The sequence below is a fragment of the Myodes glareolus genome, chromosome 14 (assembly GCF_982192425.1).
Source record: "Myodes glareolus chromosome 14, mMyoGla1.1, whole genome shotgun sequence".
NCBI classification, from domain to species: domain Eukaryota; kingdom Metazoa; phylum Chordata; class Mammalia; order Rodentia; family Cricetidae; genus Myodes; species Myodes glareolus.
This window is the reverse complement of record NC_142039.1, coordinates 36,955,008-36,969,732: the sequence shown is the minus strand read 5'-3', so window position 1 is coordinate 36,969,732 and position 14,725 is coordinate 36,955,008. Positions and strand designations below refer to the sequence as shown.

Here is a 14,725-nt window from a genome sequence, read left to right as displayed (position 1 = left end):
CTTGTATGCATTACTCCTTACAGCTGCACTGCAGATCCTCTGTTCTCCAACATGCACAGCTGCCATGGGTGGCTTTCTCCAAACTCAGGAAGACTGGTGTGTTTGCTCCTAACAGTACTCTACTAACTCTGACTCCACCAGTATGACTCTTTTTACACAGCTCTGGGCAAGCCTCATCTTCCTACACAAACCACGTGATCCTCATCCCAGCTGGCCTCCCTCAGATCCTTTCTCCATTAGCCTGCCATGGTTAAACTAGGCTCATGGTTAGGAACATGAGTTTAAATTGTGTTCTGCATGTTCCAAAAACAGAACCAAGTTTTCAGTACACATGTCACTTCTAAATCAAATCTAGTTTTACCTATAAAGTTTTTTTTTTAAAAAAAAAACTACCTATGTAGTTACCTTATTCAATTGCCCCACTCCTTTAATCTCTGCACCTTCAATACACTGCACTAAACGCTGCAAGGCTTTCTTCAGTTCTAAGAATTACTATTCTCCTCAACCATGCCTAAAATAAAAGACCTCTAGCTTTCTTTTTTCTTCCCTTTATTTGTTTATTGTTTTGCTTACATATTCTTTAGGAATTAATGGCTTATGTATATATAGTTTTACAGAAAATTTTGGGATGAACAAAATAACATAAGAAATTTGTGCTGAAACCCAACTAGCCATAAAAGGCTAAATTTCTACTATTCATTTGTAAACAAGGTAATAGACTCAATGTTGTGTAAGGACAGGACTCTTCATATGTAGAGGATATGATTTTTATGTCAGGTCTCTGCCCACAAAATTCACTATCACACTTAGCAGAGAAATAGGTTTCTAGCCATTGTACTTTTCCGGAGTCCAAAATGTAATAAAAATGTATTTGATTTCCTAGAATAGTCTCCATAACAAAAGCAATTGAATTTGTTATCAAGGCCACACCAAAGCAATCTAGTTTGAAGAGACCAGTCTTGATACATTTTGTGATAATGTGATTTTACACCTGATTTAAAGAGGCTTCCACACATTCAACTGCAGAGTTTTGTATTCAAAGCGCATTGTCCAAATGTAGTTTCCAAATTTCCTAAAGCTACATCCTAGCAGGTGTCCAAGTCTCTTGTTTACAAGCAAAAACTGACTCAATTGAACACCCTCCCAAGTAAAAGAATTAGTTCAAAACAAATTATGAGCAGATATGAAGAACCTGTTCTTGTTCTTTTCACATCACTCAGTTTCCTTGGTAGTGAGAACAGTTAGATTCTAAATAGTGACGCTGCACTTACCAGAATCTTGTGTCTTTTAATGTTCCTCTGGCTAATTTCAGCTGCCATCAAAGCTTCCTATGTTTACACAAGCATCATGATAAGGGCCATTTAGAAAAGAAAAGGGGAGAAAATGGAGTGAGTGGGAGAGAAAGCAAGAGAAGTTATAAACTGTAAAATATGTTTTAACTTTTGAACTACTCAAATAAAACCCCATTTTCCTGTGGCTTTTGCTTAAGGCACTGGAATTTTTAATGTGATGGCTGAATGAACTTCACTGAATTCAAAATAAAGATATTCAACCAAAATGAAGACTCTTTTCATTTTTACTTGAATTAATTCCCACACTAAGATGCTGGAATCACATCTCATACACAAATCAAAGTAACAAAATTTCTTAGACTTCAAGCATTCTAAAACTATATGACCCAGACTGACAAAGGGCACTTTTCATTTATATTTCAATAAAGGCAAACAACTTCTGTATGCCTTCATGTCTACAGTTAAGCTTATGGAAATCACATTATGTTTTTCTTTCAGAACACTTACCAGTATTAGCTTAACATAAATATTTAACACATAAACTAAGTTCATAGAAATGTTACTTAATCTAGGCACTGGAGAGATGATTCAGGAGTTAAGAGTGCTCACTTTAAAACCATAAGGAGCAGAGTTCAGACCCCAACACCCAGTAATAGTCAGTGTCTCTCCAAATGCCTATAACCCCAGTTCTGAGGCTGGTGATACAGGAGGACAGCTAGCCTTGCTGGCTTTCAGCATAGCAGAGAAAACCTGAGCACTGGACTCAGCAAAAGACGGTGTCTTGAAAGGAATAGGTGGAGAAAGGTAGAGGGCACACCATGCCATCTTTTGGCTTCTGTGCAGATAAACAAGTATAAGCACCCATGCATACATGTACGTACATTCATACAAATAAACACACCTATACAAATAAAGAACTAAATAAAGAAATTTAAGAAACACTAAAATATTACTTAAGCTAACGTAATAGGGTAATAGGTAGAGTATATACCAGATATTACTATGTAACAACTGGGTTAAAAAAAAAAAACCAGCTCTTCCACATAAACTAGACACTGCTGTTTTCTGCTAATGGGCACACAAAAGCCCAGCGTCATTCTAAAACAAACTATCTTGGCAGCTATTACAGTTGTAAAGAATGTTGTTTTAATCCTAAAGTCAGTCACATTAATACATCATCTACTTAAACTTGTCAAAACCGTGGCCCAGTGAAGTAGACAGCATCATTCTACCCAAATTAGTTCAAACCATCCTTAGAATAAATCTGGTATCTTTCCCTTATACCCAAAATAAGGATAAAATGAGCAATTTTATGAACATATCCAAAGAGGAAAAAAGCTCCGAAAAACGTATTCTACTTTAACTACTTTAGGAAAATAACCACAACAGCTTCAGTACATTACTGTTTGACTCCCCTTTCTCTGAATCAATTGTGCTTCCCCAACCAACCCCTAAACAGAAAAGCAGGCCAACAGACTGCGTGCTTTTTGTTCTGTGATTTCTCAGAGAGAGATTGTAACATACTTTGGGTTTGAGGCACACTAACTCAATATGAACGATTTACTATAAAAATCTTTTCTCTTTTCTATGTTCAGACAAGTCAATACTTTGAAGAAAGTAAAATGAAAACTACTTCATATTTCTTCTTCTCCAGGAGCCAGTCGATATGATCATCCTGGTCTCGCTCCTTAGCTACAACGACATCTCTTGGACTCACGATGTAGAAGAGTGATTCCCCTTCAGAGTATTCTAGAAGGGAGGAGAGAGAGGACAGCTTGGGTGACTCGATATTACAAAGTGGCAATAGTTTCAGGGGATGCAATTAGCCTATGATTTCAGAATCAAAAGTCAATTTTCTCCCTGTACAGTCAAGTGTGCTTGACTCTCTAGAATGTCAAGGAGGGTGAGAATAGCAGCATGTTCTGCTCCTAAAAGCACCACAGTGTAAACTGTTCAGAAGGAAGGAATGAGAAAAAGCAAGAAGAAAAGACTATAAGGAAACCAGCAAACACAAAGAAGGTAAGTTTCTAAGTTTAACACATTAACATTTTGACTTCAGATGAACAAACAGAACTCCAACTGACTGTGCTAGTGCATATTGGGCTTCATCTACTGTGTATAAACTGTATTTATAGACACTTACAGATCTATTCTTACAGAACAACAGTTCTAAGTCAACGACAAATGTTTCCTCTTCACTAGAGTCAAGGCCATCTAATGAGTAAACGACAGGTTCCCAAGCCCTGGGGACATAGTCTATCATTTTAGCATGTTGTCCACAATGCCTATCCCGAGTGTTTTCAGAAGAATTCCATTATAAAACCTGCTCTAGAGGGTTTCTAAGCATATGACTGAGTTTGCTCTGAGCAAAATACCCAGACTGTATGTTTTTGTTTCTGAGTCATACTAATTTTTTGCAAAGTCCAAAATATAGTCTTCCAGTTCCTAACTACTAAGAGGGTTCATAAAGGAGTCAGACGTAAGCACACTTGTGCGCTGCTTCTTCATACAAATGAGGAGTAAACTGTTTTCCTGAGGCATCGGTTGAGAGAGCAGGAAAGAGCTTCTGAAGAGCTGAGCACGCCCTTTACTTCCCGCACTCTACCAGGCCGTGATGACACCCCCCAGGCAGGATGAAAGAGCCACAGCTGTCCTTCTGCTTCTGAGCAGTGAGGGATTAGTGTACGCATCCACACCCACCCACCCCGCAATTAACTCCGTAGGCCTAGTGATGGGGTGGGAATCTTTCCATCGCTCAGAACTCAGACTCAAACACAAGAACTTTGCTGACACCCGCAGCAGACCTTCCAGGAACATCACATTTGGACTGGGAGGACAACTACAGAGTCATGCTGCTTGATATCAGGCTAAATGTCACTTAAACAGGACAGGGCTGGGATGTGTTGGGTGACAAAGGGCTTCCCTAGCATCTTTAAAGTGAAGGGTTTGATTTACACCACAGAAAACATAGGTAGCTGACGAGCTGGTTTGAGGGAACAACAGAAAAAGAACCCTCTTCTCACCTTGGTTCCAATCCCATGTCTAACATTCCTTTTTCCTATGCGCATTCAGGCAAGGCTGCAGTATTTCTGAGTCTAGAACTCCAGCTTTTACTGGCAGAGGCCAGCTCAGTACCTACACTTAAATTCCCCTTTGGCAAGCTGAATAGAAGGACAACAAAAGAAGTATAAGAAAGCGCAAGCAGACTTCTGCTGTCTCACCTAGGTGATAATCCCTACATTCATTCTCCTGAAAGCCCCTGACAGTCAGAGCATCAGATGAGATCTCTTCGCAAGTCTCAGGAAGTGGCTGGATGATGTCCAGTCTAGGCCGGGCACAGTATTCTCGTTCCTAGGGGGAAAACGATAGAGAGGGCTCATTTTCCTGAGGGCACCATAGGCTGTACAAACGAACAAACTATTTGGACTTAATTTGAGTTTAGCATTTCAGTACAAACAAATCCTTCTAAATATTTGTCACGAACAATCACCTAATCCTGTCTTACTTTGTAATTTTTTTTGAAATATACATTTATGAACTGCACTATCACAGATCTAATCCTAAAGCAGTGTGACTGATGAGAATTCTCATTGCTTGACAGTATTTAGAATCATCACAGAAGCATACTTGTGTGTGTGTGTGTGTGTGTGTGTGTGTGTTGATGTGTCCAAAAGAGTTAAATTGAATAAGGAAGAGTGCCCCACTCCCAGTGTGAGCTGCACCTTCTCATGTTCTGGGTTCTGGGCTAAAAGAACACGAGCCAAGCATCAGCATTATCTCTCTCTACTTTTGGACTTTGGATGTGATGTGAACAGCTGCTGCCAGGAGTCCCCCCACCAAGCAAGCCATACTGTCCAATCATGAGACAAAACAAACCCCTCCTTCCTTAGTTGCTTTTTACCTGGTATTTCATCATAGCAGAGAGAAAAGTAATGAAACTATGGCCTGACACCAACAAACACAACTCCATTATAATCTGTCTACACGAATATGAATGAAGAGTATTACAAACGACTTCATGTTCCAAATCACTGCTAATATGAGGAAACTAACAGTAGTGCCAAGAGGCCATAGAACCCCTCTCTGGACCTCCTGTGAGCCAGTGGAGTCGCCTACGCTTACATCGCCATGTATAGAAGACCTTCACTGCAGATGGCTGCTAAACACAGGCAATGGGCTAATGGGACCTGAGAACTAAATTTTTAATTTTATTTGACTATAATTAGCTTACATTTAAGCAGCATAAACAGTAAGAGACTGCAGTTTCTGAAAGAGGAGCTCTAGTTTATGATCGAGCAAAAGATGAGCTGACATTTCGGAACCCAGGGTGATGATACACAGATCACTCACTGGGCTCTCAAATGAAAATGGAAGGGTGATCACATATTATTATTATTCTCAATTACACAGACTGATGGTTAAAACATTAAGATTAAAATTCAGTGAGTCAATGGTAAATCTGGGATGTCTGGAAAAACTGAGTCTTAGGATCAACATTGGACTTCTGGGTAAAATGGGCTCTGCTTTAGTTTTTGTGCTTTGAGGATACGGGCATCGCAGGTGTGGAGCCCACGTCATCAAAGTGCAAAGGGGCAACAGAGAGCGCACCTGGATTCTGGGGTGAAGTGGGCAGGTGAGAGGAGCAAAGCAGAAAACAACAAAATCCAAAAGCTCTGACTTTTACATAAAACAGTGGACCATGGATTTCTTCCAGCCCTTTTGCTAAACAAGAAGCCATTATACCAGCTTTATATCTCACAATGAGGCTATAGCTACTGACAATCCACTCCAAGAAGAAAACATGGGGCATATACAACATAATTTGTCAGATTTGTAAAATAATGGAAGAAAAACTTTTAACTTTTAACCAAAAAAAAAATTAGAGGGAAAACTGAGACAAGAATATTTTTTAGATTTATTAATTTATGTATTTTATGCATGTGTTTTATTTGCATGTATGTCTACATGACAAAAGAGGCCATTAGATCCTATTATAGATGGTTGTGAGGTACCATATGGTTGCTGGGATTTGAACTCAGGTCCTCTGGAAGAGCAGTCAGGATTCTTAACCACTGAGCCATCTCTCCAGTCCCTGATAGAAATATTTTTAAATGACTGCTAAGAAAACAACTTTAAAAAATCAAAATCATGACAAGATGAAAAACATCTGAACCTTATTGGATCATATATGAAGCTTTGAGGGCTGGGAATATAGTTCAGTGACCTGATAAGTATGTAGGGGACCCTGTGGTTTGATCCTTAGCACTGAGATTAGGAAAGAAGAAAACGTTTATTCGTGCTAAGAGATATGTAACCAATGTGATCCGTGACACTTTACGGTCCCTGCTCCAAAGTCACATGGTCCACATTCTTATCTATGAGCTTCTAAATAGCAACAATTGAGTTTTATCAACCTAGTACTTTGAAAAAATTCAATTTTCAAAGCATGTGCTTTATCCTTGAAGAAAAGAAAAGCAAAGAATTGGGAAACAGCTTGATGAAGTATAGGACACATTAGCTGGACAGCGCAGCACACAGCTACTGAAGGTGCTCACAAAGAAGACCACACACACGAGGAGAGTGAAATAACGTGTAGGAGAACAGAGCACACAGGGAGCAGTAGCTGCTTCAACAGAGACGTGTACCTACGAAAGGCGTCACATGGGAAACACTTGAGGGTATTAATGAAAAGCCATTGGAAACAGCCAATAAAAACCTTATAGAAAAATCTTTTCAATGTGAAAATAGAAATTGGGTAATGGTGTGCCCAAAGCTGACCATCATTCTTTTGCCCTAATTTTACTCAGTTAACTGCATTTAAGAACTGAAAGCAAACACTGACGTTAAGTAAAGTGAGTCTCCATCCACCAGCACACGGTAGTCTCCGAAGCTCTTACTTCTTCCTCTGAAAACCATCTCTTCTCTGATCAGCCCTGTGAAGATGGCCTTCCTTTGGTTTTCTCCTTTCCTAGACTCTTTAGTAACACAGGCTTCCCTTTTCCTTTTCCCCTTTTACTTTTTCTGATCAGTTTATTAGGCTTTCCCTTTCCCAATTTTATTGCTTCTTCCCTTGTTTTGTTCAATCACATCCTCAATCTGCCCCACACTCCTCATCAAAAAGCACCGTTCTTACTCCCCCAGGAGCCTCTGCTTTTCTGTATTTTCAAAAAATAAATAAAATAATAATAAACTGATGTCCTGCAATAGGGCTAGAAGCCAACCCTATTGATTTTAGGAGGTTTGAGGGTTCACTTAAGTCTACAGCATTTCATTGCCTAGCAACATGGGCACCCAGAGCTTCAGTTACTATAGTGATGGCTTCCTAATGCAAGTGTTCTCTCAGATAAAGGCTCAAGTGCAGCCACCACTTCACAACAAGGGCTCCCTGGGCTTTTCTCCCCCATTTTATTCCTTATCATTTGAGAAAGAGCGAGAGAGAGAGAGAGAGAGAGAAAGAAGGAGGGGGATACAAACAGGGAGAGTACACTTCACCTGCCTGCTTACTGTGAAGGGCTAGAGAATCAATCGCAATTTCTTTTATATACAGCACCCAAAAGGAAATCCTTTTCAACAAGCTCTCCTCACTCGGGCCTTGAAGCTGCCCTTCTCCTGTTCCAGGCAGGGCCCTGAACTCTAACAATAGGCAAACTAAGAATGGCACTGCTCTGGGTTTTAGAGGGAGCCTGGGTGTCATTAAATCCCAGCCGAGAGTTTCATCCCAACATCATGGAAACAAAATTTGGGTTTATCTGCTGCTTTCTGTTTGCAATACATTTCAATGTCTATAATCTGCACCATCAAGTGAATGAGCAACAATCCCTTTCAAAACAGGAATCAAGCTACTTAGAAACATAAGGCCACTGGGAGGTAAACAAATACGTTTGTACTCCAGAAAAGGAGCTACTCTTTCTATAATTCCCTCTGACCACTGGGATCCCTGGTGTTGCAGTGACCAGCTTCATTGCTGTCATCTCTGCTAATGCAATGTCAGCTTAGTTTCTTTGCCTTTCAGAATGAGAAATCCTTTATTTCAACTAAAATATCAAGTGACTGATGAGAAAGAAAAAGCAAAAAGAGAAAAAGGGCTCACTTCTTTGTGTAGCAACGGGAACAAAGGCAGGCAATGAGTGTGACTTCTGCAGGTAAATATTAGTCTGCAGGGTAATTTCAGCTAGGCCTATTTCATAGGTCAAAAAGTTCTGGTCGGATTATAGCAATCTCCTCTGACAGGCAGCCTGACCTGGGTGTGATGCTAAAAGCCAACTCCTCTATATCCCTCTGTACCTGGGGAGAAGATAATTACCGTTTTTTCTGAAACCTCCTTTACGTAGGAAAGTACAACAAGCTGATCACAGAGAGGTGCAAGTCCACTAATGTAGAATTCAGTTTCAAACTGAGACACTGCAAACAAAAGGCAGAAAGATTCACCATTAAATGGAGCAAAAAGGTGCACATGATGGCAAAGACACACCAACTGTAAATGCTACAACGCATTTAAAAATGTTTGAAATGGAAATACACGCTCAGTTCCCTGATGTGATTATTACACATTGTGTAGGTGCTGAATTACGATGCTATACTAAATATGTGCCATATTGTGTCTCAAGTTAAAGGACTTTCACCGGGTAGCACTAAAAAAGCTTTACAACGATCCATCCAAGGAAAGACATGCAGAAATGCAGACTTGAAAGTTGACATCACAGAAAAAATGAACATCAAATAGCAAGTGGGAGAGCTCCGCTGTGCCCGGTAACTTAACGATGTCTGTATATCACGTGAAGACTCTCTGAAACAACAAAACCTAACATCAACTATCTTTAATAATAAAACAATAATAAAACTATCCTTAATGAAATGACTTTTAACAAGTGACTGAGTTTCAGGTTTTTTTTTTTAAACGTGAAGTGCAGTGATATAAACAGTACAAGTTATGCTTAGTTAATAGAAACATTCTTTTTTGGTTTTGGCTGTAGACATTTTATTTAAACATCTTTGCATACTTACTTATATATCTTATATACAGAGAAAAATAATAAGAAAATTAGCATACTTAAAGCTTAAAAAGAAATATTGTTAGTATAAATATTATTAAGAAGTATTAATGTCCTTAAAATATTATTATTGCAAGCTAAGCAGAAGTATGCACTCTGAGGAGATGGTTCAGTGTGTAACACTGGACTCTGCAAGCATGAGGAGTGGAGCCTGAACTCCCAGCACCCACATAAAAACCAAGCATGACACACGCGTCTACAATCCCAGCATTTGGTGGGCTGCAGGGCGGGGCACTTGGATCCCCAAAGCTCACTGGCCAGTCAGCTTAACTGAAATGACAGCTTCTGGCTCAGCAGAGATGCTGTCTCAGGGCAACACGGCAGTGAAAGAGGAAGACACCCTCTTCGGGCTCCTGGGTTCCAGCACAGGTGAGTACGCTCACACTGTCAAAAGTAACCACAAACACACAAGGCAGAGCCAGGCCTGGTGGTGGCGTTCTGCATTGCCAGTTCTGCACAGGCTGAAGAAAGAAGATCACAAGTTCAGACTGTCACGGTAAAAAATTCAAGGTCATCTAGATATCTCAGGGAGAGTTTGTTTTGAGGTAAGACATAAAAAGAGAGTTAAGGACACAGCTCAGTAGTAGACACACATGAGGGACTGTGTCTAATCCTCAACACTGGGGGAAGGGTATGTACACCCATTACACAGGGCAAATACAAATATTCCTATGGCCTGATTCTGAGAACTCCACGATTCTGCAGTATGGCTCACCTGTGAGCAAACTCTCATTTGGACTTATCCCATTATCCAGACTGTCTCCAATGTCCTGGCTATTTTCTGCACTTCCAATTAACATCTATGATGAACACACCCTCTTTCCCGAGTTGGGAGAACTCAGTGTGTCATGCTGAAAGCAATATTGAGTGTTTGTGTATTCTGGAAATCTGAACCATTAACTCCACTGAACTAGACTTCAACAAGTCCCTTTAGAGTCAATGTGTAAACTTTTCTCATCTGAGAAGAAGAAATGAGATAAAACTTAAAATACAGATAGAATGAGGAATGAGAGAATTTTTCTTCCTCCTTTATCTTTCCTTGTTCATCAGAGTTCCTTGATTTTCTAGTCCTTGCCTATTTTAGAACCATCTTCATAATTTAAAGTCTATACTAAAACAGCGGACCAAAAATTACTAACATAAGTTTTAAAATAGGTAAGTTTTTGGAGACAAGGTCTTATGTAGCCTAGGTTGGCTTTGAATTTGCTACATAGCTGAGGATGACTTTGAACTCTGATCTCCCTGCCTCCACCTCGTGAATGCTGGGTTTCAGGTGTTCTTATGCCTTGACACTGACTGGATGACGGACATGGACATGGTGCCCTGATACAAGGTCGGTGCTTAGAGCTTATCTCTGGCACGAACATTTGCTTTCACTTTTGTAAGCTTGAGATGAGAATCATAAAAATAGTTTTCATAAAGAGACAACATGTCGAATGGTCACAAATAAGGTTATTTGAGAACCATTTCCACCTTCATCACAGTGTGGAGTAGGGAAGGCCCAGTGTAGACAGGGTAGGGTTTCTAGAGATGCTTGGAGTGCAGGGTGTGTGTAGGGGGGTGATGAGAGAGGGCAGTGAGCAGATACTGGGATCATTTACAGAGACAGTAGCAAGATAGTTTGTTTTCTCAAAAAAAAAAAAAAAGAACCATTGTACTGAAACTCACAGAAAATCAGCAAGTGGACTAAAGCATCTTCAGAACAAAACATATGTCAGAACTCAATGCCTTACTTTTGCAAAATAGATGGACTAGACAATGTAGATGAGAACAGAGTAGTGCTGGTTGCATGTACACACCACCACCAAGAACAGTTTAAGACTTAAAATTTTTGTGATCACAGCACCCTGCCCTTCTCTAGAATTTTCTCTGCTGTTATAAGGGCAAACACACTGCAGGACACAGACCCTGAACTGTCTTTTCTGGTCCCTCTTTATCCCTTTGACCTCCCCCAAAACCAATCTATGTGAAGATTCAGTTATCTGCAACTCTCTCACATCCCTTTCTAGTCCCTTTAGGGAGTCCCACCCTTAGCCAGCAGGTAAACCAGGAGCAGTCGTGCCCAGAGAGCTTTCAGTGAGTCTGGACCCTTGACTGGCATGCCAGCGACCAATAAAAACACCTTTGGAATCACTTCCATAGCCTCAGGGACTGCTCTGAAGCAGACACACTGAAGTAAAAAGAAATGTGATGCTTCATGCCAGCAAATTATAGACCTGGTACATGGAATGAAAACTGGAAAGATTAGTTAATAGACAAAGGAAGAACAACATTCAAAGAAACTGAGTCAATTGCACACATAGGTCAGAAACCATTTAAGGCAACTTTGGTTTCAATTTAATCCCATAGTCTCTAATTGCTGTTACATTGGCCTTTCATGTGTCAGACTTCAGCCCCCAGAAGCCAGTGATGAGGATAGTATTCAAGCTTAGAGAAAAGAAAAAGAAACAGTCAAAGCATGCTAGGTAAAAAAGATCTGAACCAAATAAATGGTTATTGTTCATGGTATAGGCATAAAATTACCTTAGTGCATCAGCTAAATCCAAGTCAAGCACTAAATGACACGGACTGTCCACCTTCAGAAAGGAGGACCGAGTCCCAGTCTGGCCTGGCTCCCAGTTCTTAGAAATAAACTACCCGAGTGAGACAAGTGTGTTTCAGAGACTCACTAACATGGGAGAAGGCACAACGGCAGGTTTAAGAATAAAACAAGGACACATACAATTTCTATTTCTCTAGATGGGGTCCATCTCTGAACCAAAATTTCAAAAACTTTCTGCATTTCCGTCACATTCAGTTGTTTAGGGACTAGGCACACAGCATCGCCACACCTGTGCAGGGGTCTGCGGAAATCCCTACATGTCAGAACAAGGGGTCCTTCCCCAGTCCATTTGGCTGTGAAGTAAATAGGGCTACAGAAGGACAAAGAGGCAATGCTGGGAGCACTGCTTGCCCATATGAGATGCTGGTTCTTTCTGATGTTCATTATCTGCTTTATGTTTCTAAGACAGTGCCTTACTCTGCTGTCAGGCTGACCTTGAGCTCACTAGGATAACAAAGAGTGGCCTCAAACTTATGTCAACTCTCCTGCCTCAGGCTTCAAACATTGGGACTGCAGGTAAGAGCCACATCTGGCTACAGAATGCCTGCTAACAGAAATGCCTGAGTTAAAGTGTTTTTGCTTAGGAACAGGACAGTCTTGAGTAGGTTACCTGAGTCCTTCTGATCAACTTTTCTACCTATAGAATGGAAATAAAACCTCCTACCCATGGAATGCTGTTCAGACTGAATAACTAAACAATATGTTATTTGTGATATACTTAGCATTCTTCCTAGTGGCTATTGTCATGAAAAAACAATATACATTTCTGTAGGTGGTGTGTGTGTGTGTGTGTGTGTGTGTGTACACCAGAGGAAGATGTCCTATTTCTGCTCCACCACTTTCTGTCTGCTCCTGAGACAGAGTCTCTCAATAAACCTAGAGTTAGGCCAGCAGCCAAAAGAAAAGAAAAGAACAGAAAAGAAGAAAGAAAACCCTGACATCTTCCCGTTTCCAGCCCTGATAGCACTGGGGCTCCGGCATGACATGGCCAAGTCCACGTTTCTACATAAGTTCTGGTGATGTCAACTCAGATACTTCTGCCTGTGCAGCAGGTAGTTTGCCAGCCTGCTACTGTCCCAGCCCCACGCTTCAGATTTCCCATGATCCCCACTATTAATATGAACTACCCAAGTTCATGGTACCATATGTAAGGAAGGAATGAATAAAGAACAATTCCTAGCAGAACAAATGCAGTCACATGTAACAGCATCCAGCGAGTATTATGATGTTCACTGTAAAATGCTTTTTCATATTTAATTTTTTTTCATAATGAAGTACTAGGGAAAATCCAATGTAAAACAGTAAAGAAAACTGAACATGAACAGAAAGCTATAGAAACGCCAGATCCTCAAATACAAACACCTGGTAAGATACTTCCCTGACATGGTCTCTACTGAGACTTCTATTAGGGGAAAGTGAGTCACCTGTGTACAAAGAGAACTACCTCTCTGCTGTAATCTGTATATCAAAATGATAGCAAGCATATGAAGATCTAAGAGACACTTAGATCTAAGAAAGAATTATCCCAAAGCTCTTCTGAACCATGTACATAGACTTTCAATTTCCAGGTCACTGTGTTTCAAATCAATCAGGAGGCTGAAAACAGGATGACATGCTAAGTTTTAAGGTCATAGTGCATGACCAGCTAAAGATAATGATGTTTTACTAAAGGGAGAACAATGTGCGTTCTCTTCTCTTCCTCTTTATTCCTGGGTTCTCTAATGGTCTGTGTAGATCTTCATGCAGTTCCTTATCTCAATGGTCTTGTTAAGCTTCCATATGCAATCAAGACAAGAAAGACAGTAGTTAATTTCATGCATGTAAGTCATGTGTTGCTGGCAGTAGACATAAGAAGATGATTAAAACACCTGACTTTACTTACCAAAAAAGCATCTCTCCAACTACTGTTCCATAAAGACCTTGATACTTAACCATAAACTATAGTGGTAAATTACCAGTAATGTACTCACACAAATGACAAAGTTACATTCTTATATTTCTCTGGAAACTTTCATATCCTTAAAAACTATCAGAGCTTTTTGTTTTGTCACTTAACTATTCAGTAATGACTCTTAAGATGCTATGCATCAAGATTTTCAGAGGATCTTCTTGACGCGCAAAAGAAAAGTGGGAAGACAGTGAGAGACAGTCAAACAAACACCTTCTCCTAGGTAGAAGTCTACTCTATCCTCTTGCTCCTTGGCTTTTCCGGGTACTACTACAGTCTACCTATGCATTCTGCTCATACCCAGAGCAATTGGAACTACTGACTTCTCTGAGGTTAAAAAAAGGATTAAAACTCTACATACTATACCACAACATCTGACTTCAAGTGCAGAACAACCCAGACTGAAAAGCTCTCACCACACTAGCCAAGTGGGTGATGTAGAGCAAACAAGGCTTGCAGCATCGGAGAAATAGAGAAGAACCACACTTCTACCGCAGTCACTATCCAAAGGTGCAAGAGAATTTTACAGCTAATTTCATAGGGTAAGACTTTTTCCCCCATGAACATAAAACGACCTGTCATACTCGGCACACTTTTTCTGAGTAGCTGTTTCCTGCAGGCACTGAGTCATTCAACACAGTACTACGTAATGTACAGTATAATGTTCTAGGCCTTCAAGATATAAAATAAACAAAAATAGACCAGTGTCTGCTTGCACCGAAGTGACAGTCCTGTGCTACCCAGAAATATACCAATAATCAAGACTGCAGGACTGCTGTTGTCATATGTATAGCCAGGGTAGAGAATCCACATTTGAATGAGTAGGCATGGC

The 14,725-nt window shown here is 40.3% G+C and overlaps 1 protein-coding gene across 2 annotated transcripts in view; it reads right to left on the bottom strand.

Annotated features, from left to right (window-relative positions):
* The window catches only part of Vps41 (VPS41 subunit of HOPS complex), a 152,308-nt gene that overhangs the window by 33,640 nt on the left and 103,943 nt on the right, over window positions 1-14,725 (bottom strand). For both annotated transcript variants that reach the window (XM_048460771.3, XM_048460772.3), the window contains 4 exons: window positions 8,596-8,693; window positions 4,514-4,643; window positions 2,926-3,041; window positions 1,272-1,328 (listed from right to left, as the gene is read on the bottom strand). In XM_048460771.3, the coding sequence (XP_048316728.1) occupies window positions 1,272-1,328; window positions 2,926-3,041; window positions 4,514-4,643; window positions 8,596-8,693 (401 nt within the window). The remainder of the gene's footprint in view (window positions 1-1,271; window positions 1,329-2,925; window positions 3,042-4,513; window positions 4,644-8,595; window positions 8,694-14,725) is intronic.